This window comes from Schistosoma haematobium, chromosome ZW (genome assembly GCF_000699445.3).
Source record: "Schistosoma haematobium chromosome ZW, whole genome shotgun sequence".
In the NCBI taxonomy this organism is placed as follows: Eukaryota; Metazoa; Platyhelminthes; class Trematoda; order Strigeidida; family Schistosomatidae; genus Schistosoma; species Schistosoma haematobium.
Genome location: NC_067195.1, coordinates 1,096,251 through 1,113,831, shown reverse-complemented (window position 1 = coordinate 1,113,831; position 17,581 = coordinate 1,096,251). Strand labels below are relative to the sequence as shown.

At 36.5% G+C, this 17,581-nt stretch overlaps 1 protein-coding gene across 1 annotated transcript; it reads right to left on the bottom strand.

Annotated features, from left to right (window-relative positions):
* Nucleotides 1-1,948: 1,948 nt before the first annotated feature.
* Nucleotides 1,949-3,377, bottom strand: MS3_00002553 (uncharacterized protein). The gene has a single exon (XM_051210147.1). The coding sequence runs from the start codon at nt 3,256-3,258 to the stop codon at nt 2,164-2,166; it is 1,095 nt and encodes a 364-aa protein (XP_051070114.1). The 5' UTR covers nt 3,259-3,377; the 3' UTR covers nt 1,949-2,163.
* Between the last annotated feature and the right edge of the window lie 14,204 nt (nt 3,378-17,581).

The window sequence follows — 17,581 nt, the reverse complement described above, 5'->3', positions numbered from 1 at the left end:
GGGCATAACATTGGACTTACCCAGTAGCCAAACTATTAATTTTGCATAAATGAACATGTTCAATAACCTAACCAAAGGTTGACAATCACCTCTTTCATCTTACCACTAACTGTATTTATAAATATACGTGTGTAGTGAACAGAGCACGGATAGGGACAATTAAGTGTATGTGGCACAACCATTACAGATTATCTCAATAAAATTTGAATACCATATAGTAAATCGTCAATTTGCAAACTATTAATGCATCATATCAAACTGGACCGTTTCTGTTGCAAACACCAATCCATTGCCTCACATTTCATTGTTCATGCGATTTCTTACAAATTCCATTGTGTTCTCGCTCTTTCTTTCTTGATCTTCCCCATCTTCTGCTGCCAGACATTACGTTCTTTTAACTCACGTTATATACTACTTATATCAATATAAGTAGCACGCACCACACGTGTACCTGCTAAAGCAGTTACATTGGCCGAACAGAAAGAAGGGCACATCGTCGATTTTTTGAGCATGTTTCAAAAAACCTTAGAACAAGAGAAGGAACAACTCTTAACAGTGTAATTACTAAACATCTCTTGGATACAGGATATCAGGTCAATACCTTGCAATCTTTCAATATGATTAGTAAGCATCCAAATTTCAGTCTTTTGAAGATTACCGAATCTGTTGCTATCAGATGTTAAAAAACCTGATTTTCGTGTTCAAAAGAAGATAGTTATTAGTCTTTTCTTGCCTCGGTGACAAATATTCCTCCATTGTATCTTAAAAAGAATATTTCAACTCTTTATTGCATCTATTACATTGATTTGTCTTTTTATTCTATTAACTGAACTTTACTCATTTCATTCCTATCAATATTTACTCATTATATAATCACTTGTTTCTGGCTGTTTGAACTGTTGTCATAATCAATATTGTAAAATGTTCTTTTACATAAAGTATATATTTGCAACATCCGTGGATTGGTTGAAGTTAGACATTAACACCCGGCCGGATCAATGGTTTAGTGGTTAAGCGTTTGCGCGCAAGACCAACAGGTCCTGGGTTCGAATCTCGCGAGGCGGGATCGTGGACATGGACTGATAAGGAGTCCCATACTAGGACGAAACGGTTTTTCAGTGATTTCAGATTTTCCATAATGGTCTAGCTTTAATTAACTTATGAATTCAACTATTAAATATTCAGCCTATTAAATTTATTTACACTCTTGCTATACTATACTAATGTATCTTCAATATAACTTACAACCAAACCTCTCATGTAAGTAATTTAAGCCCATTATGTAATTATGATTTTTAAATATCACAGATTGTAAGCAGCTGGCTAGAACTAAACGAAATAAAAATGTATTTATGTTATTCTAGTAGAATCATTGCTCTTACTCTTTTCATTTTGTATTAGTCCGTACATTTATGATTGTTTAAGTTGTGTATTACTGTTCAATTCGATAACGAATAAGCACGTCCTAGAATGTACTAAATCGATTACGTAATTAAAAAGATTAAAATCAGTAGGAAGGTTTAAATATGAAATAGAATGACAATGTTCATAAATAACAGATATACGTATGATCATTCTTCGGTTCTACACAAGAATTTCCTTAGGATCTTAGAGCCCATGTACACTATGAGCTTTGAATCAGGGTTTTCCAACTCCCCTAGGTAGACTCACCGTGTCCACCAACCCGGTTAAAGCGCTTGACACTCGCTTTTCGTCCTCCCGATTTCGTAAACAACAGTAATGCGTAGGATTTCTCTGGCAGTGGTTGTATGCACGTGGCCATGTGAGAGTATTTCGAGAGAGGGAGCGGATTCTCCTCACTCTCGGCCGTACCAGGGCATTTGGGGGGTGTTATAAATCTCTTTCTTACGATTATGACCCAGCTATTCCTATTGCTTAGTATTCTTGGACACTAAATCACTCGACAAGACCCCAAATCAGAACACGGTTGAACAGGAAAGAGATTATATTCCAAATAACAAGGTTAGATGGAAGTAAGAAGGAAGTAAGAAGCAAGTCAGAAGCACAATAGGGAAGACGTCAGTATATTTATAGTTTTTTACATGAGAAGATTCTAGAATATTCTCCAACTATCGACTAGTGCTGATTGGATAGGAATTAGCCAATCAGCGTGCACCAAAGCAATCATGCATTGAGCATGCTTTAATCTAGTCTATGTCCCGCTAACACCTCCCCTTTGAGCAGATTCGTAGGATCTGGTGCTAGGGTCCAACTGCAACTGAGTGACTGGCTTGTGCTTTCGATTAGTTCATCGTCTAGGCAATAAAGAATTATCACTTTTTTTCTTGCACAGAGACTGACATGTCTGTTCCAGGCGTTTTGATTTTTAAAAAAATAGAAGTATGCATAACTTTTAATTCTCCAACATTCTCCTCCTCCGCGAAACAATGTCGGATCCTTATATCTCCAAGTTACAAATAATAGGACTTTATTTAAACGATGTTTCTTGCATTGAATGTCGGATCCACTGGAAATGACTAGATGATAATGAACGACCTCTGATTTGAGGTCAGAGTTTAATTCTTCTGAAGCATTATTTTCAAATCCATTAGGAATTTCATCAGTGGATAATGGATCATTACGGAAATCAACATCTAACAAAATTAATTTAGACTTTTGTCCATAATCTGACTCAGCCGACATATCTTCCTCATTTTTATAAGAAATTTCATCAAAATTACATGCATTATTCTGAGAACCCATATCTGATACATTGTCATTAGAAATCGGATAAGCTGATTCAGTATAAATTTCTGTCTCACAATGATTTTGAGTAACGTTCGGTATAATTGGGTTCATCGTGTCACTGCAGTTATTTTCTGAATATGAGTCCCCATAGCTTTTTCGGCTAATATCGCGTGGACCATAATTTTGTTCTAGCTGAAATTTATTTTCAGAGCTAGACAGGACCAGTAGTGTTTCATTCAATTCTGGACTCCGGGCTTCATCTACAGGGTCTGGCTCTTGATCATCTCGTATTGCCACAACTTTATGAGCATTCAGCACAGTATTTTCTTGCTGTGAGCCGGACACGTTACAAATATTACGTTCTGATTCAGGTATAAAGGGATTTGAACCCTCCACTGGATATGCTTCTGAAATGTCTGTTACTGCATCATAAACAGATTTCTTATTTTCTGGTCGAGTGAAAAGTGTGCTCAATAGTTGTTGTTGCAAGGCTAACAACTTCTGCTGGTGCTGTAATATTAACCGCAACTGTTCTAAAGAAATCGCCATTTTTCTTTAGTTTTTCCCCGTCGCCACTGTTACATGTCTCTTTCTTCTTACGGTTATGACCCAGCTATTCCTATTGCTTAGTATTCTCGGACACCGATTCACTCGACAAGTCCCCAAATCAGAACACGGTTGAACAGGAAAGAGATTATATTCCAAATAGCAAGTCAGAAGCACAATAGAGAAAAACGTCAGTATATTTATAGTTTTTTACATGAGAAGATTCTAGAATATTCTCCAACTATCGACTAGTGCTGATTGGATAAGAATTAGCCAATCAGCGTGCACCAAAGCAATCATGCATTGAGCATGCTTTAATCTAGTCTATGTCCCGCTAACAGGGGGCCCTTGATAAGGAAATGCAGGCTGAGAATTTAGGTAAGTGTATAATTAACTTTTTACAATAGCTTGGCTAGTTTATAATATCTCAACTACTATTTAACTTTGAAAGAACGAATAAACACAAACACGTGGTATGTGCATACTTATCCAGCCTACAAAGTCTGCATCTTGAAATGACTCTAGCTAAATGATCATTGAAAGTCTATGAGTATTGAATAACGATTTAGTTCGAGTATTAGACTATTTATCACTTTTCAGAGTAAGGTTTATTAGAAACAAAATCTAGAACCTTTAAGACGTGCGATAAGCGCCTTGCCTTTAAACCAATGATTTTAAATCCAATAGCTCAAATCTCCAATGAATGTTTAACATAATTAGCCTTATGAACCATCATTGAATGCTCACTGATGAAAACATATATTATTACTATTTGTTATAAGTAGTATTCAACGTTTACGGTGCAGTATCAGCGAGATTTCTTTCATCTAATTTTAACTTATGTTAGGAACAGATCGAAAGTAATATCATGTAGTCATTCAATGTAAAATTCACTTGTATTTATTGGATGATAATCGTAAAATCTGGTCATAAATGGGCGTATTTTGTAAGGAAACAATCTAATGGTTGAATTAATGAGTCAGTTAAAGTTAGACAACACTGGGAAACTTGGAGACGCTGGACGGCCGTTCCGTCCTAGTATGGGACTCCTCAGCAGTGTGCATCCACGATCCCGCTCGAGGAATTCAACCACTAAATGACTAAAATTTCCGAAAAATCCCCTTCTGATAATAATCATCATGTGCTCACTAGTGACTAGCTTCAAGAGGTATATTTTGGAGTTCTGATGAGAAGCCATTACTAGTGTAGTTCAACCAGGTCTGTTGTGAGATATCAACTCACTGAAGACAATGGTGGACGGTGGCGCAATTTCGTGAATTAGTTGAAACTATACATTAATACTGTTGAATGCCAGCTCACTGGTTTATTGGTTAAGCGCTTATGTGCGAGACTGATAGGTCCTGGGTTCAAATCCTGCGAGCGGGATCGTGGATACACACTGCTGAGGAGTCCCACAATAGGATGAACTGGTCGTCCAGTGCTTCCAGGTTTTCAATGGCGGTCTAACATCAATCTGTTACTAAAAGTGTTAGTTCTAAATCTGCTTCATGAGTGAGTATTAACGAATAAACATAAACTAGGAAAATAAAGACATCCACTTCTTTTCAACCTCCACTAAATCTCCCATTGATCTTAAATTATAATGAAAACAACACCCCTATTGTATGTAAATTCTTGTCTTAAATGCATGTATTTATTTGTAAATGGTGTTCTAGTTCATATGCTATTTTACAAGCCAGAGTTCACAATGTTGAGGAGAACCAAACTGTAACCGAACAGCTATCTAATACTTTCTCATTTTTAATGAGACCTCAAATGATGTCAATCTTTAACCAATAAAGATCATGGAAAAATTCAACCGTAGTTTAAATAAACTTTCTCATCAACATATACCTTTACATTTTATATGGATATAAGCCTAATGAGACAAGAAATATCAGTATAGGGTTGTGGAGATTATTGAGTTTAGGTCAATATCATGGATGGATCAATGTTAGACCACCATTAAAAACCTTGGAGCACTAGACGCATATTTCTTCCTAGTATGTGACTTCTCAGCAACGTGCTTCCATGATCCCACACACAGGACTCGAATAAAGGATCTCTAGACCACTGAGCCAGTATCTAATGGTGTTATTATCTAACTCAAACCAATCCATGATATCGTACGACCGTTCACCACTGTGTTTAATGACTAAATGTCTCACAAAAAATACGGTTAAACTCTACTAGTCTCGGCTTCTCATTAGAATTTTAAGAAACTCATCTTGAAAACAAGAAATAATTCATATCGAACATAATCGAACTGATTTAATTGAGATTCGATTAGAATATATTAATCTTATCTCATATCGCTTAAAAGCTTTGAACAGAAAAAAATCGGTTAGTCATTGAGTGGACAGAATAATATAGACGAAGTTTTATTTGTTATTAGATCACCTTTAAAAAATGCACTAGGTAAATATGTTCGGCGAAACTCTAATTTATGAACGACCTTTGAACGATCCTTGTGAACTGATCGTACGTTAGCATTAAGCACTGAAGTTGGCGCCGTAACCTTGAAATCTCTAAAATGCCTCTGATTGGCTCCTCCACAAATTAGAGTCTCGCCCATACACTTCAGAAGAGCCTAAACTCATTGATACTGGCGAAATGTGCGAAAAGTTAAGGAAACCTATCTTATTTCAGCTATCTATAAAACTAGCTTTCTCCTTCTAACTTTACTGAAATTTATCTAGCGTTTCAACATACCATCATGAAATTACCTTTAGAACTTGGATTATTCTACTATACACAAGGATTATATGATCCATTGGAATTAATATCGTTGAAAAATTAATACAATTATTTTCTTCTATTTAATGCAGTTCGCAAACCAAAAACAACAAAAAAGACAGAAACAAATACAACATCTCAATAGTTGAGATGATGAGTTCATTGAAGCTAGACCATCATGGAACATTTCGAAGCACTGGACTGCCATTTCGTCCCATTGTCGTGCTCCTCAACAGTGCACATCCATGATCCCGACTCTCGAGATTCGAACTCAGGACCTACAATAAGTGATACCGATTATGTAAAAAGTTAAATCAGATAAATTGGATGTCCTTTCTATTCACACACACACACACGTGAACATTAGTTATCAGTAAAACGATATAATAAATATTCACTGATTTAAATCTATATAACCATTCATTGATATGAATTAGATTAAGGATTATGTCTAGCATAGATTTTATTGTATATTTATGGTGTGTGCTACTGATGTCCACAGACAGAAATAGTATGTATCACTAATCGAAAGTGGGTTGCTTGGCAGTGGAAGGTTGAGAAAATTCAATAGAAGAGAACAAGAACGAAGAGTGATTGATATGGAAACGAAGGAACAATAAAGTTTGGGAAAGTTTGTTGACATTTTTATAAAGGAAGTATTTACTGTATGGTTCTCAGAATTTAGTAAGAGATTCTGCAATATTGTATTCAAATACCATTTGGTTATCCCCCTCTCACTGATATTCTTGTTCACAACATATTCTGATGATGTCATTCAGAAGAACGATGAAAGCTCCACAACTAAACCATCCAGCTCAGAGAACAAAAATTCCATTAAAATCATCCATTCACCTGAGCTACAAATCTTCTCCACCATCTTAAGGTAATATACAATTGTATATCTCAGAAATTCCTTGGGATTTCCATTGAAAATCATTAAAACCAATTAACATTGTTCCCAGATGTAATGATAGTAAAAATCTTCTCACAGCAACTAAACTTGTCTTCCTTCCTTCCTTCCTTCCTTCCCCACTCTCTTTTTCTATCACACTTCACTTAATTAGTTTTTCTCCTCTTGGTTAATTTATTGAATCATTTCACTAAGACTATTGTCATTTTTTTTTGTAATATCTAATTTTCTAAATTAATTATTATTTCTGAATAATGAAATTCTTCCATTTATAGACCATAATCAATGAATAAATTAAACAAAGTAACTATGTCTTAGCAACCACCATCCGTTTATCTTGTTTTGTGCGTGCCTACGTACGTACGTACGTGTACGTGTATATACGTGTGTGTGTGTTTCTGTTCCCTTATCTAACTGTCTGTCTGTCTATTTATCTGTCTGTCTGTTTGTCTACTTTTCGATTATCCATATGTTTACCTGTGTACTTTAGTTACAAGATTTATTATTTCATTTATCTCTTTGTTTTTTTTTTAATAGTGTGGTTATCTCATTTACTCCTTCAATTATTCATGGAACAAAAACATGGTTTACTGTATTGTAATACTTCCTTTCATGAATTATACAGTGTATCATTTAGATGTTAGTGATTAGACTGTATACATATACTTCTTTCTTCTTGGTTCTACCCCACCATTTTATGCCAATTCTTTTATCTCTTAGATTATATCTTATTAGAAATGACATAAAGTGGTGTTTAAGAACCATTTTTGTTGTTGTTGTTGTTGTTGTTGTATTTTTTTCATGTTTCATCATTCCTGATGAAAATGTTGTCATGGTTTTAAGTGTTTTCTAGACTGAATAAGAAAATGATTTAACCTTCGAACGAATATATTCTCTTCTTAGTCTAGAAATATTCAGTAAAAAACTAATCAGAATGGGTTTTGTGGAGATTTTTAGAAATTTCAATAGTTGAAATCATGAGTCAATTGAAGCTAGATCACCATGTAAAATCTGGAAGCACGGGACGACCGTTTCGTCCTAGTATGGGACTCTTCATTGGCAGTGCGCATCCACGATCCTGCACCCCACGAGATTCGGACCCAGGACCTACTGGTTTCAACCTGTGAAATTTCTAAAAATCTCCACAAAACCCATTCTGACAATGATCAACTGTTCACTGGTGACTGGCTTCAGGAGATACTCCTGGAGTTCTAATGAGAATCCATCACAAGTGGAGTTCAACCAGATCTGTTGTGAGATATCAACTCACTGAAGACAATGGTATACGGTGGCGCAACTTCGTGGATTGGTTGAAGTTAGACATTAACACCGTTGGATACCAGCCCGCTCAGTGGTCTAGTGGTTAAGTGCTCGCGCGCGAAACCAGTAGGTCCTAGGTTCGAATCTCGTGGAGCACGGGATCGTGGATGTGCACTGCCACTGAGGAGTCCCATACTAGGACGAAACGGCCACCCATTGCTTCCAGGTTTTCCATGGTGGTCTAGCTTCAATTGACTCATGATTTCAACTATTAAACTACTATGATGTCCACAAAACCCCTCTCTGAGTTAAATTTTGATTAAAAATTAAGTTAATGGTAGCTGAACTTATCTGAATTTACAGTAAGGGATTTAGATGTATATGACATCAGTATATGACGTAATGATACCGCCAATTAGAGATCAGTGATTTATCGATCAGACCAATGACGTGTAAAACCGTGCGAGCAGTCTAGAGTCTCTATCGATTCTTTCTGCCTGCTAGAGTCCAGAACACCAACCACAGACTCTGAGATATGAATCGTATATTTCAAACATACTAGGTTTATATACCAATCAAACAGATCACGTCATACTATAAAATAGGAAACAACATTTGTACAAGATTTAGCCAAATGTGGCTGTGAATGAGGGAGGTGGTAATTGATAGATAGGGAATAACTCAAGAATGGTAAATCGTATAATAATGGTTCATAGGTCAAAATAAAGCTGACGTTTCGTAACTCGATGTAAACGACTTCTTCAGAGAATAAATAGCCAAATCAAAATTAATTTACGATCCGGCATATGGGACTTGATGTGTCATTTTTATAACAACAAAGGTATCATCTACATAATTAAGCCAAATTCGTGGTTGAATGTCATTGGCGAAAATATTAGATTCTATATGTGTCAACATACCACTGTGTCTACAAATTAAGATGTGTCGATTGTGATACCTTCTATATTGGAGAGTCATCTCGCGAAATGACATAACATTGACTTGTTCAGACCTGTTTTTTTGATTGATCACATATCATATACTTGCGTTGTCCCTTTGTACTATTTAAACTTGGGTTCATTTAATCTGTTTATTTAAAGTAGTCATGTGTAAAGTCAAAAGACCAGTTAACAAAACAAAATATTTTTAAAAATTGACCAATTACATTAGTGGTTAAAAGAACCAATCATTAGTACCATGTACTCACGAGTGACAGGATTTTCAATACAAATGTCATGACAGTTGTAATATATGGGGCAGAAACCTGGAGAACTACAAAAGCCATCATCCAGAAAATTCAAGTGTTTATTAACAGTTGTCTATGCAAAATACTTCGGATCCGTTGGCCGGACACTATTAGCAACAACCAACTGTGGGACAGAATAAACCAGATCCCAGCGGAGGAAGAAATCAGGAAGAAGCGCTGGGAGTGGATAGGAAACACATTGAAGAAAGCACCCAACTGCGTCACAAGACAAGCCCTCATATGGAATCCTGAAGGCCAAAGTAGTAGAGGAAGACCAAAGAACACATTACGCCGAGAAATGGAAATAGACATGAGAGAAATGAACAAGAATTGGATGGAACTAGTTAAGAAAGCCCAGGACAGATTAGGTTGGAGAATGCTGGTCGGCGGCCTATGCTCCATTAGGAGTAACAGGCGTAAGTAAGTAAGTAAGTAACTCACGAGTGACTAGCTTCGTGAAGGAATTCTCAGAATTCTAATGAGAAACCATAACCAATGGAGCTAATCCATATCAAGTAGAGACATGAATCTACCTCAAACAATAAAAAAGATGGTTGTACAATATAGTAGATTGGTTGGTCTTAGATATCATTAACACTGTTGGATGTCCGCTCAGTGATCTATGTGTTAAGCATTCAAGCGCGAGAATGAAGGTCGTGAATTCATTTTGATTTGATTATTGATTTACTCTGAAGAAGTGATAGTACACTAAGTTACAAAACGTCAGAAAATCTAATTTCTCTACTCATTGAGATATCTAGTTAAACCATATTGAAATTGTAGTATATTTTCTTGTGATTATCTTAATGGATATTCTAGAACCATCTTTGTTATTTTCGTCATATGATATTCCATTGTAACATTCTGTTTAATCTATTTTTAGACTTAAGTTTTATTCATCGTTATTAAATTATACAATAAAGAAATACATTCATGTGAATTCATTTCAATGAATAAAAGATAGTTTTATTGTGAATAGATGGATGATAGTTGTCAATAGGAATCTAAAAGTCATGCTTCTTCTTAGTTCTGACTTTTCCATTGAATTTATCCACATATCTATGACTGATAATACCCGGGGAGTTGAACCTATTTACTAACTTTCGTTTCAAACATTTATGATAACTACCACCCACTGACCTATTGATTCTAGTTCCCATATGAACATCAACACTGGAGTGTAGGTACATTCAGTGAATGAGTCTTAGATACAAAAAAAAACACACATTTCTTCTGGGTTCAACCACTAACCATACATCTATTAATTCTAATAAAAAACTCTTAACTCAATGGTAACTATAGAGGCAGCCCGATCTGGATGATCATCTACCAACGAAGACTGATCAAATATTAATCAGGATTATCAACAACTGGATGATTCAAATCCTTTTTTAATAATAACTTTATTAAAGAAAAACACTTCATTGATTGACTTTAGTTATATAACTACTGTAAGCCGGAAAGCATTGGATAATTATTTCATCTTAATATGGAACTCATCAGAATTCGGTATCTATGACGTTATTAGTGATCGGACTGAGGATAATCTGTCATGTAAAACAATAAAGTTTGAAGTAAGTGTTATAACTTGTGAACCTGTGTGCCCTGTTTATTGGATAACTCAACGATACTGCCAATCAGAGAGCAGAGAATTATCGACTGGACCAATGACGACGCATGAAACAAGTACGAGCAGTCTAGAGTACTTATCAATCCTGCTTTCTACCTAACCAATCCAGTTGAGACCAGAACACCAATCTAAGCCTCTGCAATATGAATCATATATTTCAAACATACTAGGTTTATATACCAATCAAACAGATCACGTCGTACCATAAAATAGGATACAACATTTGTACAAGATTTAGCCAAATGTGGCTGTGAATGAGGGTGGTAGTGATTAATAGACAGGCCATAAATCATGAATGGTAACTCTTATAATAATATTCTATGGGTCAAATTAAAGCTTATAATAAGAGTGACATGAATATGAACAGCTTAGTTACATAACAATTATACGATAAAAATATACCCATAGTATTGGTCCATAAATGGATCCCAAAAGATTACCATTCATTATTAGTCTTAGATTATAAACGCGTTTTAGTCTATATTCATATCTATGGCCTTAAATAATAATAATAATAATGACAGACAAAGTATATTTACGATTTAAACTTTTTCAAAGTTAAACATTAACACCGTTGAATAGTAGTTCAGTAGTCTAGAAGTTAAACGTTGGCACACGAGACCAAAGATTCTGGGTTCGAATGCCGCGAGCGGGATTGTAGATACACACTGCTTAGGAGTTTTAGATGGTGGTTGGAGGTAGTCAACAGGAAACCCCGGACCCGGGTTTCGTGCTACTTGGCAGTGTCGAATCACCTAGACTGGTGGCCACATTGCAACTCGATCGATTGCATTCGATCTGCACTAATAAGGACTAGACAAGCATGACATTGATCACCACCCAGTGATCAATCAATTGTGACTGCTTAGGATTCCTATACTAGGACGAAATAGCCGTCTAATGCTTTCAGATTCTCAACTTTTGTATATATATATGATTAATCATTCCCGGTTTGTACTATTCTCCTCCTCTCTTCAGTTTGAACAAATAACAATACATTAAACATGTTAGAATAAAGCCTGTTAAAGAGTAGTTTAATTAATCGAGATCATGGTATGTATGTTAATCGTTTTTAAGCAATCACATTATAACATAAAAGTGAGGTTAGATTATTAAAGTAATATATTATAAACAAAGATGGATAGTGGCTAGCAGTGGAATCCAGGACGCGCGTCTCGTCCTATTTGGGACTCACTAACTGGATGCACCTACATCCCAGAGTTGATGTTTACTCTGGGAGGGACTCGAACCTAGTACCGTTCGCTTCAAACGCCATCGTTTATCCACCTAGCTGCTGAGTCTTGATAGCCACCTGCTTGTGTATTGGGATGAAGTTTCAATTCATTTGGTGTTGTTTTACTCGTTCTAGATTCCACTGCTAGCCACTATTCATCTTTGCTTAAAAAGCTTGTGACTTAAGGTAATATCAAGGCAATCAACATAGAATGCACATATACCAACATGAGATTGATCAATTGTAGTCCTAAATAACAATGGGAAGATACAAATAAAACAACCCTAAGTGAATTTAATATATTATATAAATGCGAAAGCTTTGTTGAAATAGTCTTTCACCAATAAATTCATTTAGTATTGTTTGCTTGCATCTTTCCATTGATGTATAGGACTACAATTGATCAGTCCAATTGACAAGTCCCAAATAGGACGAAACGCACATTCTGGATTTCACTGTTAGTCACTATCCATCTTTACCTTCGTAATAAATGTTTACTTACTTACGCCTGTTACTCCTCGTGAAGGAGCATAGACAGACCACCAGCACTCTCTATCCAACTCTGTCCTGGGTAATCCTCTCCAGCTACTTCCAGTTGTTATTCATCCTTTTCATATCTGATTCTATTTTCCGAGGTAATGTGTTCTTTGGCCTTTCTCTTTTCCACTTCCATTCAGGATTCCAAATTTGGGTCTGTCTCTTGATGCGCTTTGATGATTTCCACAATGTATGTCCTATCCACTTCCATAGTCTTTTCCTCATTTCCTCTTCAGATGGAAGTTAGTTTGTTCTCTCCCACAGTAGGCTGTTGTTGATGGTATCCGGCTAATGGATGTTGGGTATCTTGTGTAGACAATTATTTATAAATACTTGTACCTTCTTGATGGTGGTTGTTGTGGTTCTCCAATTTTCAGCTCCGTACAGTAGAACTGCCTTGACGTTCGTATTGAAGATCCTCACATTGGTATTGGTTGAAAGTTGTTCTGATTTCCATATGTCCTTTAATTGTAGGAATGATGACCTTGGTTTGCCTTTACGTCTGCATCTGATCCTCCTTGTTTATCGATGATGCTTCCCATGTATGTGAAGGATTCTACATCTTCCAGAGTTTCGCCATCAAGAGTGATTGGATTGTTGTTCTCCGTTTTGAATTTGAGGACCTTGGTTTTCCCCTTGTGTATGTCAAACGAATAAACTATTTAATTATTCTATTTTAATGTCTCTTTGTTTATGCTACTTTGTTTTCCTTGTAACTGTTTCATTATATGGTTTTTCTTTAGTCATTTTACAGTATTGTAAATATCGTATTAGGCTATTCTCATTGAAGTTTGTCTTAGGGCAGTTGACACTTATTACTTCCCTTTTATGTGTGCAGTAATTTCATGCTCTACCCTGATTGGTAGTTTAGTACACACTTAAATTTTATTGGTCGTCTTAATGATGGTCATTTAATGAAAAGGCTCATAAGACCTGAGAAAATAATGAACATATAAGGTGTGTTTTAAATGAAAGGCAATTCAAAATATTTGCTATTATGAAGACGATGCAATACAGGGAATAGAGATGAAATATTTTACACTTAATAACAGTCTCGCACAGGAGACTGTTAGGTCTCGGGTTCGAATCTCGCAAGGCAAGGTTGTGAATGCGCACTACTGAGGAGTCCTACAATAGGATGAAACGGCCGTCCCGTGCTTACAGGTTTTCCATGATGGTCTAGCTTCAATAGACTCATGATCTCAACTATTAAAATATATTATATGTAAAAAAAATTTCAAAACGAAATTCTGTTAAAAATTACTCATAAATTAGATGTGTAAACAAATGGCTCATGAAGTGACTACAGCTTGATTACCATTATTTTTTATTTATTTATTTTAACACATAGATATTGGTACAAGGAGGCACCAGACAGATGTGCGCCACACAAATCTCATTTGGTACGTATGAGTGCTGTGACACTGCCCGGGTGCCCGAACCGAAGTAGGTGGTTTTCTTAGGAGGCCACACCCGGAGCCTTCGACCTAAAGGACTGATCCACAAGGCAGTGGAGCATTGTAAGGAGATGAAGTCCTATGGTAGCCGGTGACCAACGATTGGTTCATACACCATTTGTTCCTTGAGGATACTGGAGCCCATGTGCACCATTGGTTTGGAATCAGGGTTTCCCAACTCCCCTAGGTGGACTCTCCATGTCCACCAAGCCGGTTAAAGCGCCGGACATTGGCTTTTCGTCCTCTCAATTTCGTGACCAACACCGCCGCTACGAGAAGGCAGTGAGTAGGACTTCCCTGGTAGGGCTATACACGCGTTGGTATGTGAGAGCATTTGGAGAGGGAGAGCGAAATCTTCACACTCTCGGGCATTTGGGGGCAAAAGAACCTTTAAAAGTTGTTTCGTTGTTCTACAGAACTTTTCAAGAGTATTCATCCAAGAATACATCACATGAAACCAGAATAATGGTGTTGAATTTTAATTGTTTACCAGATATCCAACTGTTTATATTTTAAAAAAGAGATTAATTCATCCTAACTGTTATTCATTTTCACTGATGATACCTAGTTCATTATAGAGATGATCGTTACAAGTTAGTTAAATCAAAACTTTGAGTTATGAAGACTGATGATGAAAGCCGAGTTCCTTCAGAAGTCACGAGGCTGATGCCCGTCCTGACACCCAAAGCACTCATTTAGGCGCAGGACAGAGTGTGTTGGAGAATGTTGGTCGGCAGCCTATGTTCCACTGGGAGTAACAGGCGTAAATAACTAAGTAATTGATAAGATGAATAGACATTGAAAGAAAATTAGGTCCTTACTTCCTTAGTTTATAAATACACTTGGAACAATTTAAACAGTGATGAGTATACCAACTGATTAAAATCATGCTTACTTACTTACGCCTATTACCCATTCTAGAGGATCATAGGCCGCTTACCAGCACTCTCCATTCAACCCTATCCTGAGCAATCCTTTCCAGTTCTTTCCATTTGTTATTCATCCTTTATATAAATATATGGGACAATGAATAGTTAAAGTTTATAAAAGTCAGTAGAAATCGCATCAATAATATTTATTATTGGATAAGAGAGAAAAAATACTGAGGAACATTATAATTGGATATTGATTTTCCATTGGAAAAACAATAACAAATTACAGTTTATAAGTAAACAATCGATTTCAACTAATGAGTACTTCAATTAAACAAAACAATAATATTCATGACTTTTATGCTTCCTTTAATGTTGTATTTATTTTAAGCTCCATATGTTCTTCAATTGTAGGAATGCTGTTGTTGCTTTGCCAATCCTCGGCTTTACGTCTGCATCTGAACTTCCTTGTGCATCGATGATGCTTCCCATGTATATGAAGGATTCTACATCTTCCAGAGTTTCGCCATCAAGAGTGATTGGATTGCTGTTCTCCGTTTTGAATTTCAGGACCTTGGTCTTCTCCTTGTGTATGTTGAGGCCTTCCGATGCAGAGACTGCTGCTACACTGGCTGTCTTGATCTGCATTTGTTCATGTGTATGCGATAGGAGGGCAAGGTCATCTGCGAAGTCCAAATCGTCTAATTGGTTCTGAGCTGTCGGTTGTATGCCGTGTTTTCCCTCAGATGTCGAGGTCTTCATAATCCAGTCGACCACCAGAAGAAAGAGGAAGGGAGAGAGTGGACAGCCTTGTCTGATCCCTGTCCTTACTTGGAATGCATCTGTCAGCTGTCCTCCATCCACAACCTTGCACTGTGGTCCGTCATATGAGTTCCGGATAATATTGACAATCTTCTCAGGAACTCTGTAGTGTCGAAGAAGTTTCCATAATATTCTCCTATCTACACTGTCAAATACTTTTTCATAATCAATGAAGTTGATGTACAGTGACGAGTTCCACTCAATTGATTGTTCGACGATGATCCGTAATGTCGCAATTCGGTCTGTACACGACCGATCCCTACGGAATCCAGCTTGTTGATCTTGAAGTTCGGCGTCTACTGCATCTTTCATCCGGTTCAGCAACACTCAGTAAAAACTTGCGTGTAACTATAAACTAACAAATCATTATTTAATGTTGAATAAGTTTCATATATAATTGTTTATATAATGATAATGTGGTATATGCTACTGATGTCGACAGATATAAGTAGTATGTATCACTAGTTGAAAGTGGAATGCTTAGTGGTAGAAGGTTGAAAAAATTTAAAAGAAGAGAACGAGAACGAGAATAGAGAGTGATTGGTATAGCAACAAAAGAACAACAAAGTTTGGGAAAATTGATTCATATTTTGCAAATGAAGTACTTAATGTAATGTTGTATTCAAATACATTCGATTGTTGTTCTTGATGTTCTTATATTGAGCTTCTGATGAATAATGGTTCACTTTGAACTATAACCATCAAGCTAATATAAAAGAAGATCTTTAAGTAATGGATTTAAAATTTGGGAAATGATTTTAATTTCTCATTATTGATATTCGAAACTTTAATCGACCGTCATATATATCCAACCGGTGAGGGATAGCAGTGATCTGGAAGCACCAGACGGCCGTTACTTCATAGTATTGGACTTCTAAGTGGTGCGTACCCATGATTACGCACGCGGAACCTCGAGTCTTGCACGCGAATGCTTAACCTGTAGACAACGGTATAATCTTCATTTTAATACTATGATCATTCGACTGTCATCAATGGAAGGTTAATTGTAGTTGTGGTATTCTATAGTGAAATATTTTCAAAATGATTTTTATAATGCAACCTCACTTATAGCTCCACCTGAAGCCATCTCTAGCATTACTGCCGGTTTCATGCCCGGGCATTAGTCATGGGATTAATAAACCCATCCCGTAGAAACGTGGTTTTCCAGTAGTTTTCATTAATTAATTATGTTTCGCAATCGGTTTTACTTATGTACCTTATAGAACATTACTGTAATTTCCTTCTTTGAAAAGATAAAAAATGATTATTAGAGTGATCGACTGAATCATGAAGACGTCAACATCTGAAGGAAGCACGGGATACAATGGACATCTAGGATGCAATTGGATGATCTAGACTTCGCAGATGATCTGACTCTTCTATCCCACACGCAACAACAAATGCAGGAGAAGAAGACCAGTGTAGCAGCAGCCCCAGGAGTAGTAGGTTTTAACATACACAAAGGGAAAAACAAGATTCACTGATACGACGCAGCATGCACCAATCGAATCACACTTAACGGAGAAGCTTTGGAAGATGTAAAAACCTTTACATATCTGGGCAGCATCATTGATGAACATAGTGGATCTGATGCAGATGGGAAGGTACGGATCGACAAAGCA

Coding starts and splice junctions, on each gene's coding strand:
- MS3_00002553 (XM_051210147.1), bottom strand. CDS start 3,258: ATGGCGATTTCTTTAGAACAGTTGCGGTTAATATTACAGCACCAGCAG.